The sequence below is a fragment of the Hirundo rustica genome, chromosome 2 (genome assembly GCF_015227805.2).
Source record: "Hirundo rustica isolate bHirRus1 chromosome 2, bHirRus1.pri.v3, whole genome shotgun sequence".
In the NCBI taxonomy this organism is placed as follows: domain Eukaryota; kingdom Metazoa; phylum Chordata; class Aves; order Passeriformes; family Hirundinidae; genus Hirundo; species Hirundo rustica.
Genome location: NC_053451.1, coordinates 20648892 through 20663444, shown reverse-complemented (window position 1 = coordinate 20663444; position 14553 = coordinate 20648892). Strand labels below are relative to the sequence as shown.

General features: G+C 41.1%; 3 protein-coding genes across 20 annotated transcripts in view; 1 reads left to right on the top strand and 2 right to left on the bottom strand.

The window, feature by feature from the left end:
• The window catches only part of SENP7 (SUMO specific peptidase 7), a 43192-nt gene extending 36517 nt beyond the window's left edge, over window positions 1–6675 (bottom strand). For 3 of the 17 annotated variants that reach the window (XM_040055088.2, XM_040055095.2, XM_040055096.2), the window contains exons 1-4: window positions 6125–6278; window positions 4903–4949; window positions 2529–2636; window positions 234–328 (exon numbers count right to left, since the gene is read on the bottom strand). In XM_040055088.2, coding sequence (XP_039911022.1) covers window positions 234–328; window positions 2529–2636; window positions 4903–4938 — 239 coding nt within the window. In that variant the 5' untranslated portion in view covers window positions 4939–4949; window positions 6125–6278. Of the gene's footprint in view, window positions 1–233; window positions 329–2528; window positions 2637–4902; window positions 4950–6089; window positions 6279–6387; window positions 6483–6521; window positions 6539–6626 lie in introns of those variants that run through there. The other 14 variants (XM_040055097.2, XM_040055101.2, XM_040055092.1 and 11 more) reach the window with 13 other exon arrangements.
• LOC120748577 (putative protein FAM172B) lies at window positions 6468–11164 on the top strand. Of its 2 annotated transcripts, XM_040055108.1 has the most exons (4): window positions 6468–6862; window positions 7139–7212; window positions 7969–8073; window positions 9816–11164. In XM_040055108.1, the coding sequence occupies exons 2-4, from the start codon at window positions 7180–7182 to the stop codon at window positions 10869–10871; spliced, it is 1194 nt and encodes a 397-aa protein (XP_039911042.1). In that variant the 5' UTR covers window positions 6468–6862; window positions 7139–7179; the 3' UTR covers window positions 10872–11164. The 2 variants fall into 2 exon arrangements, with proteins under 2 accessions (XP_039911042.1, XP_039911044.1); XM_040055110.1 differs by lacking the exon at window positions 7969–8073.
• Window positions 11165–12471: 1307 nt separating this feature from the next.
• On the bottom strand, window positions 12472–14553 carry TXNL4B (thioredoxin like 4B). The gene is made up of 4 exons (XM_040056567.1): window positions 14415–14553; window positions 13962–14123; window positions 13476–13627; window positions 12472–13035 (listed from the first exon to the last, which is right to left on the bottom strand). Exons 2-4 carry the CDS (start codon window positions 14091–14093, stop codon window positions 12870–12872), a joined length of 450 nt encoding a protein of 149 aa, XP_039912501.1. The 5' UTR covers window positions 14094–14123; window positions 14415–14553; the 3' UTR covers window positions 12472–12869.

Genomic DNA, 14553 nt, shown 5'->3' with positions numbered 1-14553 from the left:
AGTAAGCACTCTCATTCCATAATGTCAGTCTTGTGCTGCCATTGCACACAGGAAAAGTTACAGCTCCCATTAGACCACTGAAGCATGATTCCCTGAAGGAAAGCCTACCAAAAGCTTGAAAACCATCTCTGCATGACACAAAAAATTATCTAGAGACCAGAGACACTCTTCAAAAAAGACTGTAACTCTGAATATGCAAACAGAGATAAACTAATCTTGAGGTGACTTCTTACCCAATTGATTCTTCATCACTACAGCTGCGTCTGTTGCAATCCTTTTGCTTTTTTCCTTTTGTGGAAGGCTTCCTGTTGTTAGCACTTAATCTCCACTGAAACAAAACAAATAAAATTGGCCGATTTCAACAAACCTGAATGTCATAATGGATAATGCACTAGAAAAACAGGATACAAACAATGCAGCTGACCAAATATATCCAAGTTATGAAGAGCATATATATCAACTTCGCAAAGAATTCATTTGCTTGATTTAAAGAACCCACATACCACCTAATCTTGAATAGAACTTTTTTCTCCTGAAGAAATACACAGGACAATTCTAATGTTTCCCAATTTCAAGGGGGACTATGCCAAACACAGACTTCAATATTATTATGCCTGTTCCATATAATCACAAATACACAAGATGCAGAAAGTAGAGGCTAACTCAATTTGCATTTAGGCAAATTTTACAGGTTACAATATGGATATAAATGACAAAATTTCTTTATGGAAAAGAAATTTGAAGATTTGGTACTTAGAAGGTGGCAAACCCCAGAACAGCAAGACTTCATTTTTTTCCAAATTCTCTTACCTCACCAGAAGGTACTTATATTTTCAAATTAAATAAATGAAGCCCCACCACAACAACTGTAGTTATTATTGAAATTACAGAAACCTCCAGCCCTCCCAACTCTCCTCCTAATCTTCCTCATTTCTTAAAATTCAAAATACAATAAACCCAAGAGATGCTTGAAAATTATGCCACTCAGGCTGAAAGCAGACAAACTTATCTTCACCCTGGACTAAGTGTGGTTTGAAAGGGCATCTGAAAAGTTCATGCCCATGCATATCCTACAAACTTTAGTGAAGTCTGAAAGGAGCATTCCAAATCAACCTCTTTGCTACCTTAGGGACTAACCCTAATGCAAATATAAGTCCATTATTAAAGTTGGCAGCAAGCTCTCCCCTCTTTCTTCCTTAAAGCTTCATCTAGTTCACCTCATACCATTGGTGTTCAAGCACGGGAGAGAGACCTAGACACCCAAATCACTGAAAACTGCACAAAGTTTCTCAAACAACATGGTGCAAACCCTGACAACTCACAACCAATTTTTTTTTAAAGTAGAATATATAAACTAGTCAGTGTTTAAAGCATTTAAAATCCCCCCAAACATGGAAAAGTTGGAAATATATAGACATAGATAGGAAAAATAAGAAATGGAAAATTGGACAACATCCAGGAAATAACAAGGAAATAAAGTATTTTTCAAATCACCCATTCAAATCATTATTTTTAAAGAGGCAGAGAAATACAGGAAGAACTCCATGCAAGTGCTGTCTGAACCTGCCCAAGAGGTTGCTGCTTGTAGCCATAGGAGACAACACCTCCCATTTCAAAACCTGACTGCAACTGATGCTCTGTTCACTGAAACATTACCAGTATAGAACACAACCCCACAGTGAGTCTCTACTGCAGCATTCTCAAATGACCCGGCCTGCCAAGAGACCTGGATCAGATTACCACCTCTACTGTAAGCCAAAAAAACATTCCTACCTTCCCTCACTACACCTTTCAACCTCCTCTGAGGTCTGTTTGTCCAGGCCCAGATTCTGAAAGCACTAAAACCAGCAACAAACTGGATGCTGAGCTGAATGAGAACAAGAATAGCAAAATGTTTCCAACACTTGACATCTGAAATGCTTACTAAATTTGGTACAGATTTATTGAGGCAAATATTTGCTTCTATATGTGACTGAGATGATCCAGACACTCAGTTATGAGAAATGCCATAAGACTCTTACAGTCTTTTGGTCTTAATACAGTTATTTCTGTATTAGCACCTAAAATTCTGTCAGGAGTCCTACAGTACTTTGTATACTTTCTTAAAAGCTTAAGTTCTTGGATAACTGAAAACTCAATATAAAGGTTATTTCCATAAAACAAAAAGGTTAGTAAGTGATTTGAATACAACTTAAGTGTTCAGTAGTCAGAAGACAATCAACTAAAAAAATTAAATATCATCTTTACCTTTAAATTAATGACTTTCAAGATAGTTTCAAACTACGCAGGAAGACAAACTGCTTCTCAGTGGTTCAGGCTGGAAACACGACACTAAGACTCCCATTTCTGTAAACGTATGCTTGCAAACAGGTTTCAGACTTACACACTTGTCTCTCTCAAGACAATCTGGATCAGTTATTGGTCACAAGGCAGCACTTGGTGTTGAAAAAACCCAGCCTCCAAAACTAAACCAAAACCTCATGAAACATTTTCCTACACACTTTACACTCGGAAGAGCTTCTCTTTACCTCTTTTAAAGGGTAGTCACAATGGTGGGAGCCTGGGAGCCTTGCCAAAGGGGACTGAACTTGGACATCCTCTGACTTGGTGTCTGTTTTCTTCTTTGGTATACGAAACTGAAAATAGATGATGTTACACATGGTAAAACTAAATTAACCACTGATGCTACGAGCTGACATACAGCCACGTACAAAGTTGTCTTAACTGAGCAAAATAAAGTTGTAAGGGAAGCCCTGACTTGTGACTTTACGTGAAATGCATTCCTCATTAATACTTGATGCCAAATCATGTGTCACATCACATGATGAGCTAGTTTTAACACATGAACCATCCATAAAAGCTCTATTTCATTAACTTTACAGCCTCAAACATGACAAAAAGGTGACAACCAATCCACTGGCACCATTTTCTTAGTTCATACTGATTTGTTTACCCTCTAGTTTAACTGTCTCAGCTTAGAGAATGATAAAGAGAAAACTAAATAGCTGAATGTCATGACCAGGTTTGCTTTCTCAAAAGAAAAAAAAAAAAAACCAGGATAAAGAACAATTACATCTTATAATAGTTCAAGTATTTTGGTATAATAATTTAGCATCAAACAGACTTTAATGTGCTCAAAGTGGTATCAGCTATTGTCATTGCAAACTCCAAGCACTGCTATTGCTCCAGGCATCCTGAGAAACAAAACCTGACATTGCAAATAGAACCAGATGAAAACGTATCAGAGAGGGAATGCAACATTTACAACTCTCAGACAACTGAGCTTAGCTCAGGCAGGAAAAAGCTGAAGCTACTCCATATGATGGACACTGTAAAGCACCCTATGAACTTGACTTGCAAGCCACCAGATGCCTTGCATTGTAACATGAAATTACAAGCAGGGATTCCAGAACAGTGACTCTAACAATTATTAGCACCTTAACTGCATTCATTAGCTCAGCAGGTAGTCCTCCAGACACACCACAATGAAGCATGCTGCACCATAGAGATAATATTTCAATCCTTCAGTCTGAATCTTGAGTGCTCTTACTACTTCTTTACACTCCTTTGAGACTTTAAGATTAAAGTTTTTTGTAATTAGACCCAAATTTTTGTACAGTATCTCAGGCTGCCTTTGCTGGTCAAACACTAACAAATACTCCTTTAATAACAGACTCCTCAAACTCATTTGTATCCTTACAAATGTCACACACAGGCAACTTCTCACACGAGTACCTTACTTCCTCTTCAGTCAACATGGATGGATTGAAGCAAGACATTTTCTTATTCAGGAACTTCTACAAATAGATTGTTTCAAATTTGGCTGGTTTTGCTTTAGAAGTGGCCTAGAAACACGTTTATCAGTCAGAATGCATGTTTCTGATCTGCACTGTAATAGCTAGGAACAGATTTCTTCCTTCAGACCTCCACCTGCTGCCTGACTAGCAGCATCTCTTATGAGATTGCAAGAACGTAGTTATCTAGAATTTTAACATACATTTAAAATTAAAGAGATTCTAATAACCTCTGCAATGACATAACAGATAATATTAAGTACAGATAAAGTCAGACTCAGTAAAAAGAAGAGACAACTGACAGAAAGAGATAAAAAGCACAAGACACATGAGCCAGCAACATTTCCAGCTCACCATACAGCATCTTCCCAATGCCTGTACTCATTAAGAAGATGCTGGTTTACAGCACCCACAACTAACTTACAGAACAAGCATGAAGTCAACAGGCAAAGTGAGGTCTGAATCTATGCTAAACACAAGGTATGCAGCTGCCTCAGCTTTTCCCAAATATAAAGTGACTAACTCTACACATACAGGCGAGTACACACTTGGCAAACTCATCTAAATCAGCAATACTTTCCTGAAGGTTCCCACCTGTAGAAGCAAGGGCCAGAGAAAGCGCATAAACACCCTGGAAACAGCTAGATCACCCAGACCTTAACCAATCACACCAGTTACTACATCTACCATTTGTTCTCACCAGTACTCCCATTTCTAATATGGATATTTTAGGGAAAAAAATACACATCAGCATAAGAAGGCTACAAGGACATCTCTCCAGACAACCAAGTTTTACACAGTTTTGCAGCTGTCCTACTTACTTCAAATTACTCTAAAATTTTAGGTGTTAGCCTAGGTCTTAAAATAATTTGGAAAACACCCTATTTATGTGTAATCAAATGCTAAACCTATAATGTATTAATAGATGTACAACGGTAGACATTAGTATTGACTGCTACTACAATAAAAACTTTCCCATGAAAAAGCATGTTCTAACGAAGCAGAAGTTCGATCCATAAAGAATGAATTTGGTTGTGCAAACACATCAGAACACCCCAGGATACCCACAGCCTCAAAATAAAATGCTGAAAATTTCAGGAACACTTACACTGACGTGACTTGAAGATGATGTTCTTCCTGACATGGTTTTCTCTACTGGGAAAAAAAAAAAAAAAAAAAAGAAAAGAAAAAAAGAAGAAATAAACTTTAAAATTTCTGGTTTATTGATTAAGAGGGAAGTAGAACCACAGTAGTAGGCACTAAGAAAGAACAAGAAAATAATTTTTGAGCAAACTAGAACAAAGAAAATACATTCATAACATGGGTTGGGTGGGGATTTTAAAATATTTTCTATTCCAGCCCTCCCGCCATGGGCAGTGACATCTTTCAGCTGATCAGGTTGCTCAAAACCTGACCTTGAACACTCCCAGGGATGGGACATCCACTGCTTCTCTTTCTGAAGAACCTGTTCCAGTCTCACCACTCTCACTGTAGAAAATATTTCTTCCTCATGTGCAATCTACACCTGCCCTCTTTCCACTTACAACCATTCCCTCTTGTCCTGTCACTACAGACCTTGATAAACAGCAGTTGACAGCCACAATACAAGACAGACACACACCTGGGCAAAGCTCTGGATCGTCAGCATAGACAGAGTTGCAAATGAAGTTGTCCTAGAATTTATCCTCAGCTAAGATATTTACTGATTAACTCCTTGCTGCAAGCACACAACTAATAAGCAGTTCGTACTTGGACTACAGAGTGAAAAGAGGACATCTGTACCACTGCAAGGGCTCCAAGAAAAAAATAACAGCCAAGGATTCCTGTTAAATCTATCAATTTCCATCACTGGAAGAACACAGCTCCAGAGCTTCCAGCATTTATAGGTATTCTCTTTATACACATGCTGTATGACTCTGGCATAAAACCTTCAAAGAGGACAGCTGGTTTGGAGTCCCTGAAGAAGACAAGTTGGGGGACTTTTACTTATCTCAGCAGTTTTTTTAGCTTAGAGCCAGAGTCCCCCAGTGTGGGGAACAGACCGATAAAGAAAAGCCAGAGCACCGGCAGTTCTGACGCCTGCGACGAGGCAGAGCGGACAAGCGGAGGCCGCCTGACAGCTCGGGGGAACAGGCACCTCCCAGGAGCGGCAGCGCCCGGACTGTCACCGCATGAGCCCGGCCCCGGCACAGGGCTGCCCGCCGGCGGAGCGCTGCGGGCCCCGAGCTCCGCGGCCCCCGCTCCCCCGGCCCCGGCTCCTCCCGCTAGCAGGGCAACGGCTTCCCTCTCACAAACCCGCAAATCCCGAGGGCCTGAGACAGCAATTCCACCTTTTCACACTCTCTCCTCAGCCTTCTCCCAGAGGCGAAGCAACGCCGCCACCAGCGCTCCCTCCGTCTCTCGGTGCCCTCCGTTCAACAGCCCTGCCGGCGTCGCTCGTTCGCGGCAGACACCGCGGCCGCCCCGCGGAGACAGCGGCCGCACGGCCCCACCGAGACGCCGCCGGCCGGCTGCAGCCCTGCCGTGCTCCCCGCTCCACAGGGCCGGCAGCGGGTGGGAGCCGGCGGTCGCGGCAGCAGCGCACAGCACTCGCCGCCAGCCCCGGAGCTGTTTACCCGGCCCGGCCCCACCGCCGCTGCGCAGCTTCCCCGGGTACTTCCGGGCCGGGCACCGCCCCGCCGGGCCGGAGCCGACACCCGCCCGCTGCCGCTCGGGGCCGCAACCTACTCGGGAGGAGCTCGGTACCGACCGGCTAAAAGCCATTAAAGAAGCGAGCAAACCTCATTACTCTTAAAGAAGCGGTAGTGAACTCGACCCAGGTTTAAGTTGTACCTCGCTAATGAAGTTTCCCTCAGCTGACAGCCAGGCCCCGCCAGGTTAATCTCTTTTACGGGGCGATGCACAGCTGGGGAGCGCCCTCATAACCCCGGCTGGCCGCGGGTGGCAGCTGATGCCCTTAGAAGTACTCCTGTGGCCAAGGGGACGACGAAAATTTGTTGGCTAGGATTTTTTTTTCTTTGTGTTTTTTGTTTGTTTGTTTTTTAATTTTTCGGGACAGCTTCAGAATTGTAAGTGTTGTGTGGAGCTTTCTGTTTTGTTTTCTTCTTGGGCAGGGAGAATTAAAACTGGTGTGGACAAATGTTTAGTTTCATACTCGAGGTTTAGCTTTAACTTTTTGTAAGGCCTGAATTACGAACGTGAGAGGTTAGTTCGTAATTTGGAACCATCTGGAGTGCTTTAGATGGCTACAAACTATCAGCTATTGACACGTCTTGTAGATAGACACTCCAGTATGTAAAGTAATGAAAACTGAAACCATGATTGGGTTTATCTTTTTCATGCAGAGAACTTGTCTACACTCCCAGAGTGAAAAAGATTTCCATCTATGATGATGACAGATTTTACAAGAGAGCATATGGTAATATTGGGCTTTACTACAGTAAGGTGGTTTTAAATGGAAAACAAAGTAATCTTCATAGATCATATATAGTACTTATACTGCAATAGTGTTTAGAATATGCCAAATGCTGCAACAAGCACCAGCTGAATTTACATCTGAAGCATTTTAGAATCTGAATAGAAAAGTAGGAGGATGAGAAATAGGGATTATTTTTCCCCCAAAAGCAAATTTTTAAAATTAAGGTAGCAATTGTAAACGCTGCCAGCATATACAACCTTGAATGTTGCATTTATATATAGACAATGCAGTACAAACAGCTATCAAAGCTGATTTAGAATGCAGAGTTACAACAAAGAAGTACATGCATTATGCAATTGTATCTAGAACAATCTGTAATTGCTACATTTTAATTCTATAATTAATTGTGTTACTACAATAAAATCAGTCCTCTGGACTAATAAGTATATAATTCTAAGCTGCTATTTAGGTAAACTCTTAAGTGATAACCTATTATTAATTGCCTCAAAACTTTTCATTTTTCATCTGGAAGGTAATTTCAGGAAGGAAAGTCATATGTGCACCTTACGTAAAGCTGTTTGTTTGTTTTGGCCTCCTGAAATCTTCAGCAACCCTTCACAATGCTTTGTGAAGCAGATGTTCAGGGTTTAATGTGGAATCACAAATCCTTGTTATGGAACTGAGAAAGTAATGTTGCTGTTAGTCGCTGAAGTAAGAGAATAGTAACCTCCTATTCAGAGTATGCTGGGAAATTAGTCTCTCCAGTCTTTTAGGGGTGGGGAGAGAAAGGAACTGAGAGGCACCCTCCAGCATACCATTCCGAGGAAACTGCATCTACCTATTCCTAATTCTCACAGAAAGGTGTGTCTTCCTTTCTTACATATATTTCCTTAGAATATGTCAGGTTTTCTCCCACTTTGTCTCATGGGAGCAAGTGGAATATGGGTAGCTTCTTTCCTACTGTTATATCTTTTGCCTCAATTGCTCATATTTCAGTAGTATAGCAAACAGACTGTTTTCCCATCTCCTTTGTGTCTATTGTGCCTTCCTGCAGAATGAAAAAATAGTAGGTGAATGGGTGCCCTTGCATTTTCTTCGTGCCGTTTCAATTTCAAGAAATTGGCAAGATAGTAATAAATGGATTATATATCATAGTATATGATTTTTTCCCTTTTTCTATGTGTACTGATTAATAGGATAAAAAGGAGAAAGTATAATTTTCTGCTCTCTATTATTTAGAAGATGGGAATAACTCCTGAAGAGAGGACTTAATAACACTAGCCCAGTGGAGATCAGTCAAAAGGAAAATATATATGGTGTTAATATGTTGAAAAGCAAAAATGTGGTTGGTTTTGTTTGTTTTTAATTTGGGAGTGTAAGAAATAATTTTCAATCTTCTAAGCACCTTACCTTCCTTGAAAGAGCTGGGTTCCAACTCAAGTTGCTTACATGAAAATATTCAGAACACTTTTTGTCCTAGTAATTGGCTTTATCAGATGGCATAGTGACTTTCAACACAGAATGTAATTTACTGTGTTCTATAAAATTTCTTATAGTTCAGCAAGAAAATCTTAAAGGTATATAGTCTAATTTTCCAACTATAACTTGATTAAGACCACTTACAGGAAAAAAAAAAAAAAAAAAAGACTGTATTAGGACTAAACTCCTGTGAAGGCAGGATTCTGACCACACCAAAGGTCATACCCTGTTTGCCATTCTGCAGCCAGTCACAGTCAGTTGTAGATTGAAGAGTTACTAGGAAAATAGAAGGTTCCGCTAAACTTAATTTTTCCGCTGTAGAAAAATCACTTCCTGGTATAATTCATACCAGTCATTAGAAATCATCTGAAATTGGAGACCTCAGTCCAACCTCATGATAGTTTGCTGCCTGGACTTTCTTTTCTCCTGCTCCTGGATCACAGTGGCTAGTTTATTCTGTCATCCATTCCTGTATTTCCATGCAGAAAGTGCTTGCAAGGATGAATGACTAACTAGAGTGATTTGCAGAAAGCAATCACATACATATATTATCTGATCTAGTGCAGTTGAGGGCAGAACATGGAGAGTATGCTGGTACACAAGCAATGGAAAAGTTAAAGTCCTTAGTAAGAGCAGCTTATTTTCTTGAAAATCTCAGGATCCAGTACGACACTTTGACTATTCCTACTGCCAAGGCCTGTATTTCAAAGGTTGCCTTGAAACTCAGTGGAGTTCCAAGATAATGGCTAGGAGACAGCACAATAAAAGTTGTTCAAGTGAACAATGAACCACATATGTGCCTCCTACTTAAAGCCTTTAACTCAATCTACCTTAAAAAGATCATTAAATAAACATGCTAGCTTACAAATTTTTAACTACCAGACTGAAATAAGGCATAATAAAGGCAGAGGAGTTAGTGCTGTTGGAACTTCACAACTGACATTTCTAAGAGACTTTAGAAGCAGCTGGTTTACTATACATCACCACGAAATACTCTGGATCAACAAGTATTTCCTTTGTAACAGCTTTTAAATCTGAATTCTAATGTAATGTGGGGGCTGGGTAGAGAGGTGTTGTGTGGAGGTCCACCACTACTTTGATGTAATAGTCTTCTTAATTTGTAGTGGTTACAAATCCAGCGTGAACTCAGTTTGAGGAAACTAACAGAGGGATCACAGTATCAAGAGGAACTAAAATATGACTTCAATATAAAAGGGGAACTGAGGCACCTGGATACAAATGAGTCCTTTGTTTTCAATTACTACAAGAATGGACATGAGCAGAATCACAAACGTTATGAAGTTCTGGGACATTTTATTACCCAGTATGTTTATGAGCTCCTGGAAAGAGTCTGCATGCTGCAGAAGGTTTGTATTCCTACTGACGCTACAGAGGATGAACCAAGAAGTTTCTTTTTCATGAGCAAGAATGCACTAACAAGTTCCTCTTGCCTAATTATCCTTCTTCAAGACCGTGGAGTTTTTTGTGCTGGACAGTGGGGGCGAAGGGCCATTGTCAGTGAGGGCCTGAGACATGGAACACAAATACCATTCATCAAAATGGCCCTGCAAAGCCACTGGGAAGTGATTGTACTGAACCCCAATGACAACTTCACTGATCTGAAGACTGAAAAGGAGAGATTTTCTTCCAGAGGAGAGGAGCTTACTTTTACAGAGTCTGTCTGGTGGATCCCCAAGAGAGGCAGCAGCAGCCCTGAGGAGCACACCCTGTATGTATGGGATCATTTCATTGCAAAGAGTGCAGCCAGGAACATGGCCTTCATTGCCCATGGCTATGGTGGGTTGGTGTTTGTTGATCTGCTGGTGCAGAGGAAAAGTGAGGTGATGAATAAAGTGTACTCTGTGGCGTTCATCGACTCCTTGCACAACGTGCAGCACCAGAGCAGACATGATCCAGAAATACAGGAATGGATACACAGAAACTGCCGGGAATGGGTGTCAAACAGTAAACCCCTAAATAAAACTGTGGGCTTTCTCATGAGAGTAAGTTGTCCTGCTTTCTCTGCTGGAACAGAAAAGTATGGTTTAGCACCCTCCTGCTGCTTACAACCCATCTTTAAGTTCCTGAAGAGCATGCTGAAGGTCAAGATCACAACAACCTCGAGGAATTCACCTGTTACAACCAGAAGCAGCACAAGTAAGAAGAGAGGCAATAAATAAAGCTACACTAGTTTGTTCTTGACAGCAGTCTCTTCGTAACCGCCTCTGTGCCTTTCCATCACCTAAGCACCTTCATCTCACTGTGGAGAAATTCACAGTTCTAAGTTTGAAACTAGTTTTTTTGGTGTTGAGAAGAAAAACACAGAAGTTAACTATTAGGAAAGAAATGCATTGTTGAAAGCCTTAAGGCACAACCCTTTGGCTGTGAAATTTAAAGATGAATTAAAGGTGTTAAGGCATACCAACTCTCATCTGTCATTTTCTATAATAAACATTCTATAGTTATGGCTCTATGATCAGACTAAACTATCAGGAAAACATTTGCTTAAGTGCTTAGCTTCATTAGAAGGCCAAATCTGAAATAGCAAAAGCATGTAAACAATGTTTCCTCCTTTCTATGTACCATGTATTGTATAAAATCTTTCAAGAGCTGGAATATCCACCTTCCTCCTTGAAACATTTACTGTTAAGCTGAACAATGCTTCTGGGAAATACATACCACTACCTTCCCTCCTGTCCTGGTTTAGGGACAAATTTGGGAGAAAACCCCTGAATAGGATCCCTCCATGAAGCAAACCCAAGTGACCCCTCTCTCCAACCGGTCCAGTAAAAAACTTCTTTGGAGAAAAGTGGAAAAAACTATTTTACTTAACAAACAAAGTGCATACAAGTATAAAGAATGAATGATATGAAACAATAAAACCTCTTGTTCTGGAGTGAGATGGCAAACTGAGAAAGTCCTCGCTGTGGGTGTAGCTTGGCTCTCTCTCCTGCCCTAGCTAGCTGAAACTAACTAAAAGCAAAGAAAAAAAATCAGTCCTGCACTCTCTCCAAGCCTCTGTTGAACACCCCATCTGGAGAAGAATGTGGAGGAGTCAGGCAGTTTTCTCAAAACAAACTCCGTGCTTCTCCTTGCTCTTAGAACCAGTCTTAAAGGCACAGAACTCAATATACAGCACAAATAGAGCAGACAACTAGGGATACAAGCATCATAAAGTTACCCAAGGACACCTCCAGTCAGAGTTGGTGTGCCCTAAACATGACATGTGGAGGTAAAATAATTCCCATTTTAAAGCCAACTAAGCCAGTAAGAATTCTAGACATGAGCTGCTATAGAGATACAATAGTCTAGCAACCTGCAGTTGCCAAACTGATGCAAAGGAATGACACTGCTGTTTTCTCTCACCTGTTTAACTTTAGACAGAGGTGGGAAACATAGTTTTTAAATTTACATACTCAAAGCTTGCAATTGTACCAGCAGAAGTGTACAAGCAGAAGTTCAAATAATCTTTAAAGTAAATGTTAAGAAAACAATTCTTAATTTCCAGTTCAAGCCCATGAGAATCAAAAGCGTTCAACGGCCACAAAAAAGGATCCTTTGAAGGAAGATGAAACTTTCTCCTACAAGTGTAGAACATTCCACTATCAGTCAAAAAAGCTGTTGAACAGTAATAATGGGTATCAAGGAGAAGAGAGCATCAACTTGCCTTTGTGTTTATATCCATTTCAGATTTCAGTCATCATCTCTCTCACAGGAAACTTCTGTCCTGTTACACAGCAATGGGTAAAATGGAAAATTCTATTGGAAAGGCACATCTAGTTAAGAGCAAGCACAGCTTTTTTTATTAGTGTCAGTTTTACTGTTATTACATCTGAATGAAAATGGTACTAAACTGACAACTAATAGAGTGCCTTGGTTCCCTGAAGAAGGCTGCACTGGAGATGCCAGAGCTGAGGATACACAGAGCCTGCCTGTTTTGTAAGGGCTGGTCAGCACACAACTCAAAGAACAGTCACTCGTGTGAACTCTGTGCATGAACATGTAGCTTTATTCAGGAGAGAATCGCAAGGTGACAGAATATCTGTCTTCAGAAGGAGACCAATATGATCCTTCAGGAAAATGCTCAAACTGTCCCGTAGTGTCAGAGGAGGTCAAAAATGCTCAAAGGAAGAAGTCCATTTGTGTACTTTGTGTACTTCTTATCTCAGGTCAATCCATTAAATGCCTTGGTAGAGAAGGTCATATTTAGGAATGTTATTGGGATCAATAGGACTTCTCACAATGAGCTTTCCCCGCATTGCTCCGCGGTAGATCACTTCAATCAGATCTATGAAGTCTTGCTTTGTTTTGAAGCTTCCTACAAATTTGGTGTGATCTGGAGACCTAAATATAAACGTAAGACAAAGGTAGAATTGTAACATTAAAGTATTCAGAGAAAACCCAGGTAAAAATGTGAAAAGATGCTCGTATGAGGTAAGGAGTTCTGATCTGGTCATTCTGAAAGAATGAACTAACTTTGTAATGGCATAACCAAGTCAGGAATATGCTGTGACCTCCAAAGGTCAAACAGGTGCAGTGTCATGTCTAAGATTTTAGCCGTTTCTTACTATTTTTTGCAGAGTCAGATATATTTCACCTACTTATTGCATCAGAGCATATTTCAAATTACTTTTCTATTGTACATCCTTCTGGCTTCCTACAGAATTCTCAATGCAAATGCTGGTAACAACATTGTTTTCAAATGCTACCTTCCCCAGACATGGTAACATAGAAAAAGATTGATAACTCTTACAGACATAATAGACAATGGTAGGATGACTTACCCATAATCAACCTTCATGTGTTGTCCATTGAAGAAAAATACAGTAGATGGAATATAACTGATGTCAAAATACTGGGTGTACACTGGGACACTGTTCACATCCACCAGGTAAATGACTGCCATTTTACTTAGGTCGTGAGCTGTTTTTGCAAGCTGGAAAGAGTAAGAAAGGCAGATGACAATTAGATTGAGGCATGATGAAAAGAGGGTGGCAAGCTTTATAAAGCCTGTTTCTCTTATGTGTTACCAGCTTAAGCAGGTATAGAGTCTCACATCTTGTCTACCTCAAGCACTTTGTTCAGCCACTACAACAGTAACACAGATGCTTACTTTTCAAACCTTTTTATAAATATAGTATCATTTCATTCTGTATTTGCCACCAAACTTTTAATCAGTCCCCATCTTAGCAAAAGCAACATGGTCTTCTATTCATTAACTATACTAGTACAGTCTGTTAAAAAAAAAAAAAAAAAAAAAAAAGTCTTACAATATCATCGAGCTGCAGACAAACAGAATCATTATCTCTTCCAAAACGGAGAACTAAAACCTTCTCAGCGACGCTCTTTATTGCCTGATCCACTTCCCTCTTACAGGTCAGTTTGGGGAGCAAAAAACTCATCGCGACAGATCACGGTCTCCGCTAAAATCCCTGACAGTTATGGGAAAAAACCAACAAAACAACGCACCATCAAACAACAGCAACCCGCAGACCAAAAAGAAGTGAAACTTCTCTGTGCTATTACATTTTTTAAAGGAAGAAAAGGGGGTGAAGGGGAGAGAAGCGAGCGAGAGAAGAGAGGGAAGCGGAGAGAGAGAGACATCACAGATCACCAGGCCGGGCTGACAAACCCCTCGGCCCCAGGCGATTGCCTCACGCCCCAGCCTAGCGCGGCGGCGCGGCCCGACCCCGGCCCGCACCAGGGCCGGCGGCAGCACCCACCGCCAGCCCCGCAGTGCCCGGGGTCTCCCCGGGAATGGAATACGGACGAGCTCGGATCACCGCCCGCCGCAGGTCCCGCCGTGGGAGCGCAGACAGCCCGGAACGCTGGCGGCGCAGCCGCGGAGCGCCGGGGACAGTG

Bases quoted from the DNA above. Each gene is read 5' to 3' on its own strand.
- LOC120748577 (XM_040055108.1), top strand. From the start codon at position 7,180: ATGATGATGACAGATTTTACAAGAGAGCATATG. The intron at 7,213-7,968 runs GTAATATTGGGC...CTGGGAAATTAG, and splicing joins ATTTTACAAGAGAGCATATG to TCTCTCCAGTCTTTTAGGGG. The intron at 8,074-9,815 runs GTGTGTCTTCCT...CTTAATTTGTAG, and splicing joins TTCCTAATTCTCACAGAAAG to TGGTTACAAATCCAGCGTGA.
- TXNL4B (XM_040056567.1), bottom strand. From the start codon at position 14,093: ATGAGTTTTTTGCTCCCCAAACTGACCTGTAAGAGGGAAGTGGATCAG. The intron at 13,628-13,961 runs GTAAGACTTTTT...TACTCTTTCCAG, and splicing joins GTCTGCAGCTCGATGATATT to CTTGCAAAAACAGCTCACGA. The intron at 13,036-13,475 runs GTAAGTCATCCT...GTTTATATTTAG, and splicing joins CACATGAAGGTTGATTATGG to GTCTCCAGATCACACCAAAT.